General features: G+C 45.5%; 1 protein-coding gene across 1 annotated transcript in view; it reads left to right on the forward strand.

The window, feature by feature from the left end:
• Positions 1–22,580, forward strand: part of MCM3AP (minichromosome maintenance complex component 3 associated protein) — a 642,417-nt gene that overhangs the window by 224,880 nt on the left and 394,957 nt on the right. Inside the window, exon 12 of the mRNA XM_078681440.1 lies at positions 1,117–1,358. Within this exon, the coding sequence (XP_078537566.1) occupies positions 1,117–1,358 (242 nt within the window). The remainder of the gene's footprint in view (positions 1–1,116; positions 1,359–22,580) is intronic.

Genomic DNA, 22,580 nt, shown 5'->3' on the forward strand with positions numbered 1-22,580 from the left:
ATTCGGTTCCATCCTTCATATTAGGTACTTTCATATTCTACTATACTAGTCAGACCTGAGCGTCCTTTTTATTCTCATAGTAGATCATCACAGAGTTTATTCATGTCCTATTTAGATAACTCATTATCACTTGCAGCTAGTCCATCATCCATCTGGGAGCTGAACCTTTGCTCATATCATATCTCAGCTGACACAAAAGATAAGGTAGACAACCTTTCTGTTGTCTTTTTCTGAATGCACAACTGAAATTCAGGCTTTTTTGTTCAGCAAAGATGCCTACCATAAGTCCTTCAAAGTGCTATGTAGGACAAATATGCACTTAGTTCAAAGGTTGTCAACTGTTTTCTATCTCTAAAGACACCTGCATTTTTGTTTGCAGGAAAAGGGAGCTTCTCGGAAAATAAAAAAGCTGTAAGTCTCTATTAGCCATATTAATAAGACTTGGGCAATTTCCAAGCAGACAGTTGCATGATTTATTGTTTTATGCTCTGTCACAACAACTTGGGTTGTCTGCTGCCCCAAATGTGACTGACTTGGAATAGAAGATGCAGCAGCACTCTTGCTCAGTACCCATTGAGATCTACAAACCTTCAACTTAGAGGATATGTGACACATTTACAACGCACTGTTCTTTGGATATCCAGTCCAAAATGGAATCCAGTGTGTGTCCGGAATTGCTCAGCAACATGTTTCTCACCTTCCCTATTTCATTTGTACTGCTGGCTAGTTGTGGTTCAAACATTACAACCAGTGAACTATTCAGTGCTTCAAAAAGTTACTTCCCTCACTCTACAGTTATTCAGCATTGGTGTTTTTCATAGATTTGCAAGTGTTCCTTTCTCCTCCCCTCAGACTATTCTGGTATCCTGGTAAATCCGAGATGTGGCTGTCTCTTCACTTAATCATCTAAAATGCAGATTAGGTATTAAGGTGGTATTAAGGTGGACAGACTAAAATGCAGTACATTTGAAATATGTGTTTTAACACTGCTATTTATAACATTTTACTGTAGAATCCCAGCCTGATTAAAAAAGCACTATATCAAGCATGTAAATCTGTGGATGATACCAACACTAGAGAATCTCCAATAACAATTGTTATTTGTTTTCCTTGTAGCTTTGTTGAACTGAACCGCATCTCATTCACTGAACCAGAGGGCACGCTTAAGACCAAGAAATCTGTGTTCATAGAGCAGAAACGTGGAGTCTCTATAGGAGAGGTGGTGAATGGAGGCCCTCCTCCTCATGTAACCCCACATGTGCCAGTCTGCAGCTTCAACAATCAGAATAAATATGTAGGTGATGTTCTTGGCAATGAGCAGGCAAGCAGCATTCCAAGAGTTAATGTGGACGCAATAGGTGAGTGCCAAAACTTATAGGGAGCACAGTATGAATTTTCTCACTTTGTTCTACTCTCATGAACAATCCCTGATTATCGTCTTCCCATGGGATTGTTGTGGTATGGGGGCCTTCTGCCTATGCTTCTCATTCTTCCCTTGGCAACCCAGTCCTTGTCTATTTTGTTCCTCCACTGGGATCTCTCTGTCCTTTCTTACTTTTTACCTCAGCTTCTCTTTCGGTCCCAGGCTGTGTAACAGGAGTGTGGTTTGTTGATTTGTCCTCTTCTTTCCCCGCATCTCCTCTATCTTTGACGTCTGGTGGTCTTCTGTGCCCTGGCAGTGCTTTCTGCTCACTTTGTGAGGGAATTGTGACACACAGATATGTAACCAAAGGAGCAGGAAGTGAGCCAATGAGGCATTACATATTTTGCTGTAATCAATAAAAATTGATAAGCTTGGGAATGTGTTATTATATGAATCAAAGAATATTAAGCAAAGACCAATATAGGCTAAATTAAGTCAAAGACCTTGCATGGGCGTCATTTCTTACCTGGTTTTGTGTCCGATTCTACTTTATATATTTATTTAATTTGTTTTTTGAATTCTCCTTGTTGTTGTGCGAAGTATAAAGTTTTGTTGCGTGCTAGAATTTTTACGTGAACGCTTTTAGTGATGAAACCTATAGGTAGCAAAATCTAGGTACATTGATGACTGATCCAAAGGTCTCTACTATTCTATATATTCATATGTTTTGCTAAATATTGCTATCTGTTCTTCTGGCCCTATCAATAGGCAGGCATTTATAGGAAACATGGCCTTAAAAAATGTTAAATAAATAGGACTTAGATGGTCACAATTCCCTCAGTAACTTGAAATGATAGCAGCTAAATAAATATTTCTGGGCTGCTGACCCTTTTACATATCCCTTTGATGGTGATGAACGAGGGCTGGGAATTGGGGAGGGAATGGAATGGGTCAGCAGCCTACTATGCTACACTGGTAAACTCAAGTCTGCTTAGTGTATGACCAGTGGGGTGAGATTTGAAACATGCATGTGTGTTTTGTATTTGAGCTAGTATAGTATGCATTGAGACTGAGTGCTGTGTGGTTGATCGCCAGGGTGGTCTTTGATTGCCTGCAGTAGAAGACGGTGGTTTCCCATTAAACTTCACTTTTTCTGTAGTACTATCACCCCTGTCTGATTCCTGGCTGAAGTGTCCGCCACTGTCCCCTACCTTAACATAAAATACATATCAACCACTTCTGGTGCTTGATATCTCTGACCTGACACAAACCTAGCTGCATAGTTGTATGGTAGATAATCCCCATTCTATGCACTAGCCCACAATAGTTAGGACTGAGCTTTTGCTGCAGATGCTCCGGGAAGACAGTCTATTTAAATAAAACAACTTACCCAAAGGCACATTCTGAAAAACAGTACACTATGCCAGTCAGCAAAACAGGAACGAGCCAAAGCAAATGCTAAAATGAGAGTAGGTAACCATTAAAAGAAGGTGAGGAAATACTGCATGACCCCTTAATGGACATGGAGAAAAAAGGAAGAGGGACAAATGACTTTCTCTATGCTTCCATATATCAAGCTGAGAAAAGCTTAATAAATGACCTTAGTGCTAATTTTAGAAAGTGTAAGGCAAAGTCGGTGAACCATTAAGGAGACACCTGATGCTTCCACCTGATATCCCTAAGTGTTAAACAACTCGGGAAGGATTGTCCTTGCATCTGGCACCTTTGATGAAAAGAGTGTGCGATAGTGGTGTCCTGCTGTCAACAAACTCATTGACTGAGTGATCCCTGCCAGATGTCATTGTTTGTATATCTTTTACACTCTCAAGTTGGTATTCTCTCTAAAAATGTGTAAATAAAAATACAAATGGGGAGAAGTGCAAAAGTGAAATCAAAAACTGACGCTGTTTCCACTTTAGAAAAGATGTGTGGATCCTATTTAGACACCGCTCCCACACTCTGATGTCATTTTCCTTCTTTCCACACAACCAGATGCTTATCTGGAGCTCTCTGTTTCGTCTTTTAGAGACACGTACCTTGATATTTTCCAAAAATGTTATTAGGTGTACAAGGAATGTCACCTAACAGATTTCAAGCTCTGTAGGGACTCAAACCAAATTACTGTGACAGATCCTCGTCAGGTGCCTGTGGTGTCTGGGATCAAGTCAGAGCTCCAAGGCCTGCAGTGACTGCATCACCAAGCATAAGAAGACCCCGCACCAAGAGTGCTCTAAGTTACTGTTCCGGCCCTGTTCCCGCTCCAGGAGTCTACGGAACTGCTACAGAGGCTGGTAATTTTTTGCGTTCCAAACTATCTGGTAAGTCGAAAAAGATACACAAGAAATCGAAGTGGGACTCAGTCCCCTCTTACAACTCATTCACCTCAACAGGCGTGGAAGCGGCACCATGGCTCTCAATCTCGCTCCCAGAGTCGCCCAACTTTGGAGCCGATCTCGCAGCTGGTTCCGGTACAACCTGAATTGTGGGTCCATCTGTCACTCCTCAGCAAATGGAAGCGTTCAACACAGCCAAGCCCTTGACCGCCAGCTCACCACCTTGGAGGTCAAAACTAATGTATGATAGAGATCTCCAGCAGGGTCAGGCGTCTCCTGAGCCCCTTTTACTATTCAATGAGGCGCTAATGGATATTCTTATTGGAGCCTGGGGACAAACCTTGCACCGGCCCTCCAGTCAATAGATAAATTGCTAGATGCCATTGTCCTGCTCTGGACATCCCAGTGTTCCTCTCTTGTCACCCTTCCCCTGAAAGTTTAGTGGTGGAAGCAGCCACAAGGAAGTCTAACCCCAACACCTTTCTTACCACTTCCCCCAATAAGGAATCTAAATGAGTGGAAACTTTTAGTAAGCAAGTTGTTCGAGGCATGTGAGCTGTAGATCACATGCTATGCATAGATCGCCATCTTGTGTTGCGTCCGGATTTTTGCAATATGTTTTTTTTCAAAGAAGTCTTTCCAGTCACGGGGCGGTGACTCCTCCTTTTCGGTGATAGTGCGCATGGGCATCGACTCCATTGTTAGATTATTTTTTCCGCCATCGGGTTCGGACGTGAATTGTTGCACTCCGGTTCGACACCGTTTCTCTGGTTTCCCTCGGTGTGCAATCCACTACCCTCGACGGTATTGTTTATCGAACGAGTTTCCCATTCTGCGCGTATCGTTTCAAGTCGAAAACCTTCGGTCGGAAGATTCTTGGAGGGACGTCGAGCCTACCCCAGTCGGGCTCCATAGCAGTCGATGGAACGGACTCCATTTAAATTATGTCATGGGTGTCACACTAAGTTTCTGCGCACCTACCTGCACGAAGTGTGCAACCTCTCTGTCCCCGGAACATGACGAGAAGGACTGCGACGCATGCCAATCATTTCGATCAAATAAAACGCTGCATGACCGTCGGGCTCGACATCACGAAATGCATCAGCAAAGCTGCTCCACGGTGAATATTTTCAGAGAAGATTCCGAGCAAGAAGAGTCCAACGTGCCAGAAGCTGATGCAGAAGTGGAGGAATAACACATCGCCGTGTCTGGAGCCAACTCCGATGTCGAAGACCAAATCACGCCAGGTCAACGTATTGTGAGTACAGAGACTTCCTTCCCCTGCCACTTACTCCACAAAAAGGCTCCGGTCCCTCCTATGCCCTCTGGCCAAGGTCAACACCGACAGAATGTTTCGAGCACCCCACCTTCGGGCCCGGCGCCGAAACACAAGCAAAAGCCTTCGGGCTCGGGCTCCAGTCGGTCCCATACCGGCACCGAACCGAAAGCTTCAGCACCAAAATAAAAGCATGTCAACGTACATCTTCCATCTTTATCTAAGGTTAAAGCTTCAGCGCCGAAAACCTCGGAGCCGAAACCTTCAACGCCGAAAACGGCAGCTAAAGAAAAGACTCTCTCTAAAGCACTTTGCTCCGACGTTCTATCTTCGGATCCAAAGCAAAAGGAACTGGAAATAATTGCCAAGTTACCTGAAAAGAGGAAAATGAGCCTTCCAGACGATTACCACATACCTCTATAAAAGAAAAATATGGGCACTAACCCTCCCCAACCTTACAATCCATCCACTCTACCCATTGATCCAACCTTTCGTGTATCCCCTACAAACTCACCACCATCAACTGACCCACAGGACGAAGAGGATGGGGACGATGATCAGGGTAGTCCAGCAAACTCTGACCCATGAGAAAATTATGATAATGACAACAACACTGATAATGATTTGGATCTATATCCGTCTAAACCCTCTCCACCTGATGATAACATAAGATAAAGTGAGCTTCTTAACAGGGCTGCTCATTATCACGGGGTGCAATTATATAAAGAAATCTTAAGAGGATTTTCTATTCGAAACTCTTCATACCACTCAAAGAGCCACTCATACGTTACCTATGTTAAAGGGAATGCTTAAACATGCAGACAAGATTTTTAAAGAACCTGTAAGGGCAAGAATTATCACACCTAGAGTAGATAAAAAGTACGAAGCTGCACCTACTGACCCTGTCTACTTCAAAGGTCAAATGCCTTTAGACTCTCTTGTAGTTTTCAATGCACACAAGAAAGCTAACTCACAGACCACAGGTTAAGCCCCTCCTCCTGATAAGGAGTACAAGTTAATTGATGCTTCAGGGAAACGAGTGGCATCGCAGACAGCCAACCACTTATTAGCTTGTTACGATTGGGCTCACTACGACGAGTTAGAGAAGTTCATGCAATTTTTACCTGATGAGCACAAATCTAAAGCTAATGATCTTATTCAAGAGGGTAAGCTCATCACTTATACTTCTATTAGATGTGCCTTAGACATAGCAGACACAGCGGCCCGAGCAGTAAACACCAGTGTATTATATTACTATGAACACATGCTTGGTTGTAAATGTAAATCCAGTATTTGTAAAGCGCGAACAGTTACCCGAAGGTATCCCAGCGCTGGGGGCCGTTGGGAAGATCAAGCAAGCTATTGCCCAGAGTCACATGGTGCTGGGCTAACCTGGCGCCGGGGATTGAACCGTGATCCCCAGATTCCAGCGTCAGTTGCCCTGGCCGCGGCGCCACACCTCTTGGCCAGGGTGACTGACGCTGGAATCTGGGGACTTAGCGACCTCAGTGTCCTTTTTCATCTTTTCCAGCGAGGTGTCAACTGCTGGACCAAAGAGGTGTTCATTATCGAATGGTTGGTTAAGAATGGAGGCTTGCACCTCAGGTTTGAAACCTGAAACTCACAACCCTCCAAACATTCCACCAAGAGCACACAAACTGTCATCAGAACACCTTCACTTGTTAAAACAAGAGGTTTAATCTCTTTCAGATAAAGGAGCCAGTCCCTTTAAAATATCAAGGGACAGGCGTATATTCCCTTTACTTCTTGATTCCCAAGAAGGACGGATCACTCAGGCCTATTTTGGACCTCGGAGACTTAAACCTCTTCATTCATTCCTACCAATTCCATATAATCACTCTACAACAAGTACTTCCACAGCTACAACAGTGCGGCTTTGTGTCCACTCAAGACTTAAAGGACTCATACTTCCACATCCCCATCCATCCCGCTCATCGCAAATATCTAAGGCTTGTGGTAGAGGGTCATCACTACCAGTTCAAAGTGCTTCCTTTCGGAGTCACCACTGCTCCCAGAGTTTTCACCAAATGTCTGGCAGTAGTCCCAGCTCATATAAGGAGACAAAAAATAATGTCTTGCCGTATCTGGACGACTGGCTGATCAAAGCCAACTCCCACCAAAGGTGTCTCCAGCACACACAGACTATGCTACAACTGTTACACAGTCTGGGCTTCACAGTCAATCTGGCAAAATCACATCTGCAGCCCTCCATGTCTCAGGCATACTTGGGGGCCAATGTAGATACTCAAAAAGCTCGAGCATCTCCAACTGCGACCAGAATAAACAATATTCAACACCTAGTCTCCCAATTCGAAGCCAACCAATTGCTTCCTGCTAGAGTGTTCATGCAGTTTCTAGGAATGATGGCGTCATGTATCACAATAGCCCCACATGCAAGACTCCAAATGCGTCCACTTCAAGAATGTTTAGGTCGTCAGTGGAATCAGTCACAGGGTCAACTGAAAGGTCTTGTGTTGGTGGACGGCCCCACCCATCGCTCTCTGCAATGGTGGATTCCACAGAACTTGTCCAAGTGGCCGCCATTCATTGACCCGATTTCACAGACGATCCGAACAGCAGACGCATCGCTAACAGGTTGGGAGCACATCTGCAGACTCTAACCTTTCAAGGACTGTGGAGTCGGTAACAGAAGCAGCTGCACATCAATCACCTAGAATTGCTTGCAATTTTCCTAGCACTGAAAGCTTTACAGACCCACCTCAAGCGGAAAGCTGTTTTGATTCGTACAGACATGACGGCAATGTCCTATACACAAGAACAGGGGGGGGGGGGGACACTCTCTCCAACTGCCACGTCTTGCACAGACTATTTGAAGGTGGGCCATTCCTCAAGAGATCTATCTCATGGCCGAACCCTTACCAGGAGAAAGCAATCAAATAGCAGACCTGCTCAGCAGGCAAAAGCAATAGATCCACGAGTTGGAACTTCATCCTCAAGTTCTCCTTCCACTCTTACAAATATGGGGATTTCCGGAAATAGATCTGTTTGCGACTCACCTTAACGCAAACTGCCAGGTATGCACATCCACAATCCATAGGCAATGCCCTATGGATGAACTGGTCAGGGAGGTTTACTTACGCTTTTCCACCTCTTCCACTCTTTCCGTTAGTAGTTCGGCGGCTCATGCAAGCATCCCTGACTCTGATCCTCTTTGCACCTACTTGGGCTCAGCAGCCATGGTTCACAACCCTGCTAGAACTGTTGGTAGTACCACACCAAAAGCTACACCTCACGCCCAATCTCCTCACTCAGAACCATGGAGACATACGGCATCCAAATCCGCTCAATCTTGCGATCTGGCTCCTGAAGTCATAGAGTTTGGTTATCTAAACCTCCCACTAGACTGTATGAACCTCATTAAAGAGGCTAGAAGACCTACCACTAAGGCTTGCTATGCAGCCAAATGGAAGCGTTTGTAATATACTGCAAAAACAACCACATTAACCCACTTGATGCTGCAGTACTAAACCTCATATGTTACTTACTCCATTTACAACGCCCAAATTTAGCGTACACATCTATAAGGTTACATCTAGCTGCCATTGCTGCATATCTACAGAACAAACAGCATCTTTCTCTTTTCAGAATCCCCGTGAATAAAGTATTCATGGAAGGACTAAAAAGAGTGATTCCACCAAGACTCCCACCAGCACCAATGTGGAATGTAAATATGGTCCTTACCAGGTTAATGGGTCCACCAATTGAACCTTTGCACAAATGTGAGCTGCAATTTCTGACATGGGAAGTTGCTTTCCTAGTAGCCATTACATCACTGAGGAGAGTTCGTGAGCTACAGGCATTTTCAATAGAAGAACAATTTTTTCGCTTACACAATGACAAAGTGGTTCTTCATACCAACCCCAAATTTATACCTAAAGTAGTTTCTACCTTTCATTTGAACCAATCCGTAGAGTTGCCCATGTTCATCCCGCAACTAGATTCAGTGGCAGAAAGAGCTCTTAACATATTAGAAGTTATAAGAACATTACTTTACTATATTGAAAGGACAAACCATTTTGTAAAACCAAGCAACTATTTGTTGCTTTTGCATCACCGCATAAAGGCAATGCAATTTCAAAGTCTGCCATTGCAAGATGGATTGGAAAATGTATCCAAATTTGTTATGCTAAAGCAAAAAGAACTTTACCTACACCCCCTAGAGCTCATTCCATATGCAAATTGGGGGCTACTATAGCTTTTTTAGGCAACAGTCCCATTGCAGATATCTGTAAAGCTTCAACATGGTCTACTCCACACACATAGACTAAACACTACTGTATAGATGTGTTAGCCAGACAAAAGGCTAATGTAGGCCAAGCAGTACTCAAAACATTATTTCAGACAACTGCAACAGCTATAGGTTAACCACCGCTTTGGGAGCAACTGCTGTATAGTCTATGAACAGCATGTGATCTACAGCTCACATGCCTCGAACAGAAAATGTTACTTACAAGTAGACATCTGTTCTTGGCATGTAGAGCTGTAGAGTCACATGCGCCCACCCACCTCCCCGGGTACCTATACCTGTTGCAGTTACAATTGTTTTAATTCAATACTTATTACATACATACATAGGCATGGTCATCTCTTTATACACTACTAACTCCATTCTCATCGTATGACGGCAAAAAGTCTAACAATGGAGTTGATACCCATGCGCTCTATTACCAATAGTAGGCGTCACAGGTCCCGTGAATGGAAAGACTTCTTTGGAGAAAAACAAACTGCAAACATCCGGACCCAGCACAAGATGGCGATCTATGCACAGCAGGTGACTTTACAGCTCTTCATGCCAAGAACAGATGTCTACTGGTAAGTAACATTGTGCTTTTCTTCTACCAGCCTGGTTCTCTGCTCAGTAAGTGCTATCCGCCTTCAAGGATGCTACTCCCACACCCTTTGGGATGTGTGACTCAAGTCCACCTTGATGTCCCTGAAGATCGCTGACCTGTCTTTGCTGAGGCTATCTAAGATGGTGGTGATGCAGCAAAGTTCACGATTTGTTGTGGCTTGGACACCACCAATTCCATCAGATGAGCCATTGGCACCAGTACTGCCATTCGTCACCATGCGTGACTGTGATCACCTATGTACTTGATAATGGCCTGTCCTCTCTTAAGAACATGTCCTTTGACTGGGCTCTCCTGTTTGGGTTCAAGGCTGAATCTGCTTAATAGCGTTTTAAGAAGAACAGGGCTTCTACATTCTCCGGGCCTCTCCATGCCACCTCGCCAACTGCACCACCCTTACCACTTTTGCAGATTTGGTAGCGCTATTCCATAACACCAGCTTGTCCATCCTCTGCAAGGTACCCAGCAGTTTTGTGGTCGAGGCCATGGTGACTAAGGCCCTCTAGCCAAGGTTAATGGGCTGCCCAGTCCACTTCAATTGGGTCAGTGATAGCCCCCTCTCCCTAATTTACCCAGAGCTGACAGTGGTGACCTATGCATCTCTTCCAGGTTGGTGTGGCCACCTGGAATTGGTGGAGGTCAGAGGCCTCTGGTCTCTGGCAGAGTCATGTAGCCATATGAACCTTCTAGAGCTTAGTACCATCTGCTTGACGATGAAAGCTTTCCTTCCTTCCATCAATGGGAGGCTGACACAGGCACTCGCATACTAAACCTCTGCCATGCGATACTGCAACAAACAAGGTGGGATGTGGCCAGAGACTCTGAAAATGGCTGTACCATCAAGGAATCTTCCTGGTGGTGAACAACCTGGCAGGATCGTTGAATGCCAGGATCGACAAGCTCAGCAGTCGGTGCCTAGTGGGTCACGAGTAGCATTTGCACCTGGAGGTGGTGCAAGGCCGCTTCTGCGAATGGGGTGAACTTTGGCCCGATGTATTCGCCACCGCTCAGAATGCGCAATGTCAGCCCTTCTGCGCATTGGAGTTTTCTTGGCTTTTCTTGATTGGAGACTCGTTCTGCCTTGAGTTGAACTTGGGACTCCTGTATGCCTTTCCGCTGATACCATTCCTGTCCTGATTTGTCAAGAAGATCATGACCCTCTGGGCTTAAGTAATCCTAGTGAGTCCGGGTTTTGCACCAAGAGTATGGTGTCCAGAACTCCTGGGCTTGAGCATCTGTGCTCTGATCAGGCAGCCTCTTTGGGAGGTACTGCTTTCACAGCAGCAGGGTCGGGTTCTGCACCCTGGTCTTTACAATTTCCACCTTCATGCCTGAAGATTGAGAGGTGACAAATGAAAACCTTCGACCTTTCTCTGGAGGTAGTTAATGTCATCTTGGTAGCCAGGCGTTCCTCAACTAAGACTGCATACACCTGTTGTTTGGACAAATTTGAAGCTTGGTGCAGCACTCACCACATTGACCCTATCCAGGCAAAGTTATCTGATTATTTTTTATTTTGAACCACTCTGGGCTTTTATCTGGGCACTGTCTTTTAAAAGGGTTACAACATCAGTTTCCCCGCTCCCCCTTTTTCATGTCCCAGTGGGACCTCAATTAGATACTCCCTTTGAGCCGCTTCCTAGCTGCCCCTTGCAGCTACTCACCCTCAAGCTAATATTCCTCATCACCATCACGTGGCCTGCGATTGCGCTACAAGCTCTCTGTTAACCTGCTGTACATAACCTTTTTTCCCAGATAACCTGGTTGTGTAGATGTAAGTGTCATTTTTCTCAGAATTTGTGTTGCTGTTCCACGACGGTGAAAGCATCACCCTGACGGCGTTCTGTGGTCCACCTCATCCTTCTAAGGGGGAGAAGATACTCCATTGTTTGGACCCCAAGAGAGCGCTGAGCTTTTACATAGATCGTACCAAAGAACACCGAGTGGACAATCAATTCTTTGTGGGGTTCTATGGAGTGCAAAAAGGCAAAAAGCGGAAGAGAGCCATCTACTGCTGTATTGTGCTGTGCATTAAGATTCGTTATGCACTTGCTAAAAAGCATCCTCTGGAAGGACTGTGTGCTTGAATCTACCAGGGTGCTACCACTGCATTATCATGTGGAGTACCATCTCACAAAGCACTATTGTCTTGACAGTCCGGTCAGTTCTACACGACTTTCTGGTTTGAATCCATTCACAGCCCCGCGTGTGTCTATGTCCTGCTTTTGATTCTACTCAGATGGTAAGGAACTCCAGCTAGAAGTCCAGCTAGAAGTCTCTATCAGAATAATAGGTTACATACTTTCTGTAGTGCTCTTTTTGGTAGAGACTCAATCTAGTAAATTCCTTCCCAACCATCCACCAAGTTCTGTGACTCTTCTCAATCCTTTAATAAGACCCCAAGTTTAGGAACCTGCGCACTGGTTACACTAATTTGTTTTTGGGGCTTTACCTCAGGGGACGCAGACAATCTCAAAAGCAATTGACGTCCGCACGCGGGAGCGGTGCTTATTGGCTTCGTACATCATTTCAGGAGTGGAACAGCGTCCGTGCGGAGCCATCCAACACCACCTTCCGGTGTGCAAAAGTACTGCTTAAACATTTCTGGTTACAGTCTGACACCTGGGGAATATTCAATAGGTGAGGAATCTGCTGCTAGAAAGAGGATTGTGGAACAAGTTCAATTATTCCATCAGGAGAAAACCTTCTCTCCACCATCCCAAGTCAGGCACAGCAAACAACTGCCTTGGCACATTTCAAACCACATAGAACCTCATGATGTCATAAGGACTCCACATGGAAAAGGATTGTACCAACCCAGAGGCTGAGCTACGCAGAGCTCAAAATACACGATACACCGAGCTCAGAATATTATAACAAAGTCCAAACGATCACAACCACCATCTTCCAGCCCAATACCACCTCCACCACAGTCCCCGCATCGGTTGCCACCACTACTGGGTTTGCCTCATATACTCGCTGACTCCAATTTCGAGAGTCAGGATGCCATCAAGAAACCCAGCGACAGCCACCAAACTTTAAGATGACCTTTGGGAAAACTATAATGTTGACCTTTGGGACAGTGTCTACTTACAGCCTTACCCTGTTAAACAATCACCACCTGATGACAGTGCAGCACATCATGTTGTCATTCAGTGGGTAACTGCGCAGTTTAAGAAATTGGATTATTAATTGGGGTGGGTGACTACCCAGCTCTAAGAATAATCACAACTTTTGTTGGGATGAACCCTAAAGTCACTAAATTAACCTGAACTCAACCCCCTAGTATCTACGGCACAACTTAGGGCAATATGTAAAGTATTTATGACGTACCAATACAATAATAAAGTCAGAGGGCAACAGAGAAAGAATCCCAAACTGAGTTGATAAAAAGATAAAAATGTAATAAACAAAGTTACCCTAAATGACAAAAATCCATTAAGGGAAAACAGAGATGTGAATTTCTAAAATTTTAAGTAGAAATAGCGCATAGAAGCATCAATCACAAAGTGGCAGTGATAGTCCAAGATTGTGGTAGACAGTGACCTAGGTGCATACACCAACCAGGTTTGTCTTGGTCAAAGATTTTACCTTCTGCCTTAGTCCTTCAAGTCCCAATCCATCGCAGGGGTAGATAGTTAAAGCTCGCTAGAACCTGGGGGGAGGCACAGAGACTCATAGGGTGACATTCAAAGGCCAACAGCAGAGTCCAATCCAGGTTACATGGCTACAGGTCAGCTGGGCAATTGCAGGAAAGGCCTCTTATAGCTTGTTGTATTCCTGTAGCTTTAGCAGGTGGTGAGCCATATGAACTTTGAAGCCCACCTATTTGTCCTTGGTCCAAAAGATAGCAGGTCTACTCCAATGCTCTTCTCAGGTCACAGACAGCAGATTCCGTCCTCTTCCGGTATTCCTCAGTGTTGAATTATGCATTGTATGTTGTATCATGCATTGTAGTTATCTTTGCCGTATACTGTAGTTTGTCCCTTTTGGTATATTAAGTAAATTAGTACTGTATGATATGTTATGGAATGTAGGCTAGGCATTCAAATGGATGCTGGTGGCTGTACTAGTCCATGTATGTTGCCACTCCTGCTGCTGGGGTTTTCATTACATGGAATAAATCCTGATCTTTAACTAAGTCTGGAGATTTATCTCTTTGTCCTGCATGCAAGAGAGAGCAAGTATGCACCAATGCTCTTCTCCGGTCGCAGACAGCAGGTTCAGTCCTCTTCCAATATTCCTCAGATACAGGAGTGTTCTGAAGTGGGTATCTGGAGATGCCTTATTAATGTCTGGCTCCAGCTAGAGAGCAGGAATGACTCATGGGCCTGCCCTAACCAATGGGGATAAGGTTTCACCCCTACCAACTTTAGGCATTTTCAAGATAGCAGCAGTCTTTGGCCACCCAACGGGTGCGGTGGGGGCTGGAGGGTTGTGGGAGAGTCTATTGTGGTAATGCTAGTGGTCTTCTCACGTTTATACTCTAAAATCTATTTTGGGGGAAGCCATTATCCCTCCAATAAATTCAAAGACCTATTTGTGGTACAAAAAAATGTTTCTTTTAGGAACCAGACAGTGGATACACAAGAACTTCTTTGGCAACCAGTTCTCTGCCTCTAAAAATGCAGCCCAAAGTGTAATGCAGCATTTGACACCACATTCTCAAAAAAGGAGCCACCACCTTGCATATTCTGGGATGTTTAGATTAGCCATCTCTACCTACCCTTTCAGGTCAGCCTATTGTTTGTTACTGGGATGCATTTCATACCATTTTCACATCTGTTCAAATGCTACTTACTGGATAAATAGCTAGCGGAAGTGGGAGTGCAAATGTAGAGTCCAGGAACTTCAGGCAGGGATAATGTAGCTTTCTAAAAGTTATTTTTCCTTAATGAGTCTTAAAAATCCGGTTTCACCTTTGAGTTGAAATTTTAATAACTATTAAAAATAGTTGTTTAATCAGCTAATCTCAATCCTGAGATTCAGTTTTAGGATTTTAATCTGTACTCCAACTCTCGGCACTGAGCCGGAGTACCGCGAGTAAGAAAGTTGGATTTGACCTATTGACTGCGAGTGATTGATTGACGCACAGCCAATATAACAGAAGAAGGTTCTTCATTCTTGTTGAATTAGAGCTCTTATGAGCCCACGTCCTCTGACTGTACAGCGGAGCATACCTGCTGTTTTCCAGAGTGTTCTTCTCAGCTTTGTCCTGATGAAGACCCCACCGTGAGGACTGAATTAACCCTCCTTCCTAGGGGTTGAAACGTTGACGGCACGTTCCTACATCACATGCTCGGACGACAGAATTCTAATTAGTTGATGTCCTTCAGGGTTATGTGTATATCTGAGAACAATTGACATGTTTTAGGCCGGAAAGGTTACATCATGTATAATTGATGTATATATGTCACGCTACCTCTTCCCTGTCCTCCACCCAAACATACTCACTTGATCCCCAACCCACGTACCTCCCTTTTCCCACACGAAGAGCACTGTAAATACTTATCACACCATTATATGTTTGAGCAACTGTGTTGCCGAAAATAATCAATGCTTTGAATTAAAATCGGATTAGATGCTAATGACTCGTACAATAAATTGCATTTGGGCATTTCATGTAAACAAGGCTTCGTGAATGCTAATATATTTGTTGTTCGTATGCTTGGAGGAAGGCATGATTAGGTGTGTGGCAGGGAACGTCAAGGTCATGCACACAGCTTGGAAGACAGCATTTGTGAAAGGGTGCAGGTAACACAACAGACTAGGAGAACTGGAAGATCAATGCCACCTGAAGCCAACTTTGTGGCTCTCCTTTCAAGGTACAATAGGTACCACTGGAAGAGGATGGAAAAACTGGATATATTTCTTCTGCAAGCTTATTGCAACGATAGTAGGAGGGTAAGACTGTTTCTAACACCAACATCAGGTGTGCTCTAGATCAGCAGACACTGCTTCCAGAGAGGTAAGCACTAGTGTGATCTGGTTGGGTCATTTTGGGTATCTTAGTTCCACCCAGTGGTACAACACCTTTTCAGATTTGACCCCTTGACTGGGAAATATCAACTTGAATCCATATTGGAGAAAACAAGAAAAGTACTGGTACTGCCAAGGCCACGGGGGCCTCCAGACCCAGCCTTCAGAGTCTTGGTTTTTTCATCATTAGATTAGAGGATGCACCGAGACTGCTACCCCACCACAGTGAACAAGTAATCTTCCTCACCAGCCCTATCAGAGAATTTGTGCTACAGGTCTGAGGTTTCAAAGGCAGTAGCCAAGACACAGGTAGAGGTGATTCCAGTAGGGGCGCCCCCACCTCCAAACAGTGACATGCCAGTGATCCCTTCTCCCATATCACACAACACCTCCTGGGGCAAGGATTGGTTCGTCCTTCCACAATTAAAGGAAATAACCTCCAGCAGATGGGTCCAAGCTAGGATACTGCTTGGAGTTCCACATCGCACCAACAATCAGAATACCATGACAGCACACAATCAGCCTAGGTCATCGGCATCTGTTCAGGATGGGAGTATGAACACTCTTCAGCAAAGGAGCCATCAAGCCAGTATTCCCACACACTAGTGGGACTGGCACTGTTCTTGCTGTAATTCCTCATTCCTAAAAAGGACAGTACCCTCGACCTATCTACTAGTTTGGGCTTCCCTACTGCTGCTTCCTGTTGACAATACTTCCAATGACAGCTCTGCAAGATGTCATCCATCTGGCCAGGAGCCGGAGACTAAATAGCGACTGTCAACCAAAAGGTCTTTTACTTTCACATCCCCATTTATCTGGCATATCATTGCTAAGTAAGATTTGTGGCGAGTGGCCAGGACTATCCACTTCAGTGTGATGCCCTTTTGGGTCATAATCCAAGAGGATTCATATAGTTTGTAGCGGTTAGCACCACCCCTGAACGCTGACCTCAGTTCTTTTCTTTATGCACCTTTGGACGTAGATTCAAGGCACGATCCCAAAATCCTTTTATCAAGTACAAGGGACGTGTTCCCATCGAAAATACAGGGCTTGAACCTTGTATGGACTGTCACAAACGGATATCTGTAACAGAGCCGCTCAAGGTATGTTTCTAGTCTCTAGGATCGTTGCACAGCCTACAATGACTTCTCCCATATGAACCCCAACACAATCTGGGAATGCAAAGCCAAGCTGTATTTTGCTAAACACTGAATGAAGGTTTCTAAGACCTGGTTCTGATCACAGTTGCAGGTGTGGACCTGAATTCCCTTTCTTGAGGCCTTTTCCGAAAACAATTCACCTTTCATTCAAAATAAAAAGTCCAAATAGAAATGCAAAATGTTGGTCCTTCAACGAATGACCAGGTATATGGACATCAAACCCAAATATTTTGTCCAACTCTGAGATGATTCCGCCACGAGCTTGACCAACACATGCCCGGTCCAACCTCATTCTGATTGGCAAAAAATTACCACTGCAGTGAATTCTCCCTCAAACAGTGCAAAAGGTTTCGGCTTCAATTCAGAGAATAGTCCACAAGAGCTGGGTGATGAAGATGGAGAGGACAAGGAGGATGCACCTCAATGCTACGATGACTATAACCTTCTTATGGACCTACAAGAGACCAGTGGCTTGGACATCTCCTCTGACACTGGGTTGAGTTCCATTCTGCATACCCTACAGAATAATCACCCTCTTTTGCTTTAGTCTTCTGGCATGTGTTCAAAGTTCTTGCTTTGCAGCTACCATCTATTGAGGTTGAAACTAATGTACTGACTAAGATTGTGCCGCTTGTGCAGACCTCAACAGAATTATTCCTCACTTTTAACAAGGCTATTACTGACATGCTGATCGACATTTGACCCAAACCTTGTTCTTTCCTGCTGGTGAATAGGCTAGTAGCTAGATGCCATAGTCCTCCCCCAGGTGATCCTGCCTTCCTCACATAATATCCCTCATCTGAGAGCCTAGAAGTCTTGGCCTCTACCAGGAGATGGAACCTAAACTCATTTTCTGCGACTCCTAATAGGCAGTCGAAATATGGAAAGGCATTTTTGAAACCGATTTTCCCCTCAGCCAATCTGAGCCTTTGTTCACTCATTGCCAGCACCCTTCTTTGGTGATGCAGTGTTGGACATGGTCGGCAAAATATTGCAGACAGACCCCAATTAATTTCACTCTAACCTGGGAACACGAATGATTGACAATACACAGCAAAATATATCATACATTCGGGCTGAACACTACTGACTGTAGGCAGGGCAGTCTAAGCACGTAAGGCACTTTGGCATCCTCATGGATGACTGGTGACCTCCAAGAGTAGATAATGGATATGCCATTTTATGGTTCCTGGCTTTTCAAACACAAAGCAGACTCTGGAGCTCTTCGAAGAGAGCTGGGCCACAACACCCTTCCTCCACCTTTCTGCTCCCTTCAGGTAGTGTCCTCAGTAATGTTGTCCCTTTCATTACTTCAGAAGGGCTTTTGACAGAAAAACAACACCAAGGCCCCCCATCTTCGCAATAGATGCACCCACACAAACACCCAGTTCTTTCTAAGCTGGTGTCGGGGATCCAGCCAACAACATCCAGGCCCTCTTGGGCAGCATAATGCCCAGTCACCTGACTCCCCCTGTGCCCCTCATCCCCCTTCAACTTCCAAACTTTCAAGCCTCTTTGGCTTGCTTCCCGCAGCACATGGCCACCCTGTTGGTGGTTGGATACGTCCACGGTGTGGGGGAGCATTGCATCCATGAAATGGCTGCTCCAAATTGTTCAGCTAGGGCATGTTCAGCTAGGTCATTCCTGTCCGACATCTGCATATCCTACCCATATTGATGCTGCTTTCGGTAGTCTATTTGTCCACTACACCTAAAGGTCCCGGCTCTTTTGGACAAAAGAGTGGTAGAGATGATTCCAGCATCCGGAGGAGCGAGAGGATGTTAATTCCAAGGACTGAAGCCTTCGTCCTATTTTTGATCTTTGCCATCTTAACTCTTTCTTGGGGAAAACACCCAATTTCAGGATCCTCACATTGGGCCAGGCTCTCTCCGCCCTGGATTCTGAACTGGATGCTAGCTCTGGACCTGCTGGACGCCATGGTTCATAATCCCATCCTACAGTCCCACACATGTTTCCTGCAGTACAGGGTGTTTAGTTGTATGTGCTCCTCTTCAGCCTCACAAGGGCCTCTTGGCTGTTGACAGTGGTGTTGGTGTTGCTTTAAATCTTTGAAGATTAGGTATATCAATCTTTCACTACCTCAATGACTGGCTGTTGAAGGCTGCCTCGCTGCAGTGAGTCTTAACCTCCTCCAACTGACAGCTGATTTCTTAACATCTTTGGGGTTCTAGATCAACGTGTCAGAGGCTCCTGTTCATCAGAGCTGTTTTGGCTACAATGCAATTTCTAGCCTCCCCTCCGGTTCAGCGAGTCCAGTACATTTGGGCTATACTCCTATATGCTCAGCCTTAGTTCTGAGTCTTGCTCTGAGGCATCTAGGCCCCTTGCATCCTGCTGGTGGACTGCAGTGGATGTCAGCGGTGACTGCACAGTCCCTGCAGTGGTGGATGCTCTGCTGCAGTTGAACTGGGAGTAGAACCCTCTACCTACCCCGCCTGGAACCGACTGTGGTGACTGATCACTGCTGAGTTCCGGAACACACATGGGAGAGATGGAGATCAGAGGTCTCTGGTCTCCGGCAAAACCTGGTTCCATTTCACACTCCTGGATTTGCAGGACGTTCTGTTGGCACTGAAGATCTTCCTGTTGACTATCAAAGGGAGTGGAATGGTTCAGGTTCTTTCAGACAACACCACTGCCATGTGGTACTGTAAGAATCATGGTGGAGCGGGGCCCTGGGTCCTGTGCTAGGAGGCTCTGCGCCACTGGAATTGGCTGAACCGTCAGGGCAGCATCCCGGTTGTGAACCACCTGGCTGGATCTTTGAAAGCTAAGGCAGCCAAACAGTTGGCCCTGCCTAGCAGATAACAAATGGCACTTACACCCCAAGGTGTCAAAGGGTGTCTTCCAGTAAAGAGGAAAACCCAGGATCAGTATCTTCGCCACTGCTGAAAAAGTGCAATGTTAACACTTTTGTGTGTATATGTTCCTAAGACTGCTCTCACTCTGAGTCACATATCGCCTAGAGTGGAGCTCTGGGTTCCTGTATACCTCACTGCCTGTACCTCTCATTCCTCGAGTTCTGAAGATGATCAGGAATGACTAGGCTCAAGTCATTCTAGTGGCTCCTGATCGGACTAACAAAGTATGGTACATATCCTTTTTGGGGCATGAGCAATGGTCCTTTGGTAGTATCTTCTGTTGCTGCAGCAGGGCAGGGCCCTGTACCCAGGACTGCCCAACCTACACCACCATGCTTGGAGATTGGCCAAAGTTGACTGCTTTTGACCTAAGTTGTGGATGTAATTCTAACGGCCAAGCTTCCATCTACAAAATGTGTTTATGCAGGGCGCTGGGATAAGTTTGTAGCCTGGTTACAAACATGTTTGATTTTGGGGCTCTTCTTTAACCCAGCAGACTTGTTTTGGGCATTGTTAAAGGTTATTTGTCAGCCATTACGTTATTTTCCTTTTTCTTAAAGGCCTCGTTCATGTGCTTCCACCCAAGCCAAATGTGATGCCTCAGTTGGACCTTAACATGTCTTGTACATTCCATATGTTTACCCCATTTGAGTCTAAGCACAACTGTTCTTTGCATCTCCTGACTCTGAAAACATTCTTTCTTGTTGCATGAGTGAACATCAAGCTCGTTTTCAGGATAATCCATCACGCTTCTGGCATTCTTTACTGCACTTCATACTTGAAAAGAGGAGGAGAGACTCCATCACTTGGACCCCAAAACAGCTTTGAGCTTTTGCATCGATTATACCAAAGAGTTTTGGCGAGCGATCCATTCTCTAGGGCAAAGAAGGGTAAGATTAAGGTGGATAGTCCTCTGTATTCAAATCTGCTGTTCATTGGCCTAGCAGCAGCCCCTGGTGGTTCTGAGGGTTCATTTGACCAGAGGCTAGACTGCTACTGCTGTGTTGGCACGCAAAGTGCCTTTTCTGGGCACCTGCCAGGCTGTGCCGTGGGTGTCAATTTAGATGTTCATGAAGCACTATTGCCCTGATTGCCAGGTCTGCAGGAGGGGTGTTTTGGCTGTTTGGTCCTTCAAGAACTTTAGGTTTGAGCTATTCCACAGACCCACCATATTGGGAGGTTTAGCTTTAGTATCTATTTAAAAGGTGAGGAATCTGCTATTGGAAGTATCCATTAAAAGAACGAGTTACTAATTCTCTGTAACTCTCTGTTCCAGGCATGTGTGGCAGTAGATAGACATGCTGTGCATACTCCTCCCATCTAGTGTTGGTCCCGGATGTGTGCAAATTCAATTTCCTCAAAGAAATATTTTGAGTCTTGAGGTATAGTGACTCCTCCTCTTGTTGGTAATGCGTATGAGCAAAAACTCCATTGTTAAATTGTTTCCTTTCCACCATTTGGTTCGGGCGTGTGCTCCCATGCCCCTGATCAAAGCCATTTGGTTCGGACGTGTGCTCCCATGCCCCTGATCAACACTGTCACGGTGCTGTTCTCTGCTTTCACCAGTTCCACTCCCTTCCTTTGGTATTTTTTCCATTTGTGTTTCAACTATTACCAACTTGGGTGGACGTCTGCGTCCCTCGTTCCGAGCGACTCTTCGGTCAGCCTAGGTCCTATGCGGGGTCTTACCCTTCGGGCCTCTCATCTCATCTTTCATCTTTTTGAGAATGCCTCGATTGTGATCGAAGGGACGCCCTTCAGATACTGTCCTTGCTGCAATGCGAAGTACCCCAGGTTTGATCTCAGTCAGGTCAGTAACCTCTGCCTCTCACCGGAGCATAATGAGGATGCCTGCCGCACCTTACACTTTTAGAAAATTGTCTGCGACCGTAGGGTTTTTTTTTTTTTTTAGATGCTGCGTAGGAGCGGAGATGACACCCCAGACCCCTTAGGCACCCAGGACCTCGAGGGGAAGTACATTCTCAGCTGTTGGCTGCTGGTGAGGTTTTGTCACCTGATCTAAGCTCTGGATGGGGGATACTCAAGATACACCCCAACACGGTGATGCCTGGGATTCATATAACCTGGACCATCCAAGGGACACTGATCCTGACTTACACCCAACCCACCAGTGTCCTCCTGATAACTACACATCTTAAGTGGAGAAGTGTGGCTCAATGGTTAGAGCGGCAGACCCTGATGAGGAAGTCTGGCCCGGGACCAGGGTTCAATTCCTGCCTCGGCGGGTCTTGGGCTCAATTTCCTCGGACCTGTTAATTCTCGCCTCGGTGCCTATTCTAATCATGGGTCCCACTCTGCAACTCTGGGCAATAGCTTGCTTAATCTCCACAAAGGCCCCAACAACGCTAGGATGCCTGGCTTCACCTTGGGGGAAAGGTCAGGAAGGGTTTCTCAGCGGTATTCGTACAAGCGCCGAGATGCCTCCGGGTAGTCGTGCGCTATACTAGTACCTCTACCTCTACATACATACATACATACAACATGAGCTGGTAGCCAGGCAGCCTGATACCACAAGGCCGATATGCATGTCGACCTTATAGACGAGTACTTCCTTTTTGAAACCCTCTCCATCACTCCTCCCAGTATTTGCCTATGCTCAAATGAATGCTGTGTCCAGCATATTTCAGGACCCAGTCAAAGCCAGGGTTATCACTCCACGTATGGATAAAGTACT

The sequence above is a fragment of the Lissotriton helveticus genome, chromosome 3_1, assembly GCF_964261635.1.
Source record: "Lissotriton helveticus chromosome 3_1, aLisHel1.1, whole genome shotgun sequence".
Lineage (NCBI taxonomy): Eukaryota > Metazoa > Chordata > Amphibia > Caudata > Salamandridae > Lissotriton > Lissotriton helveticus.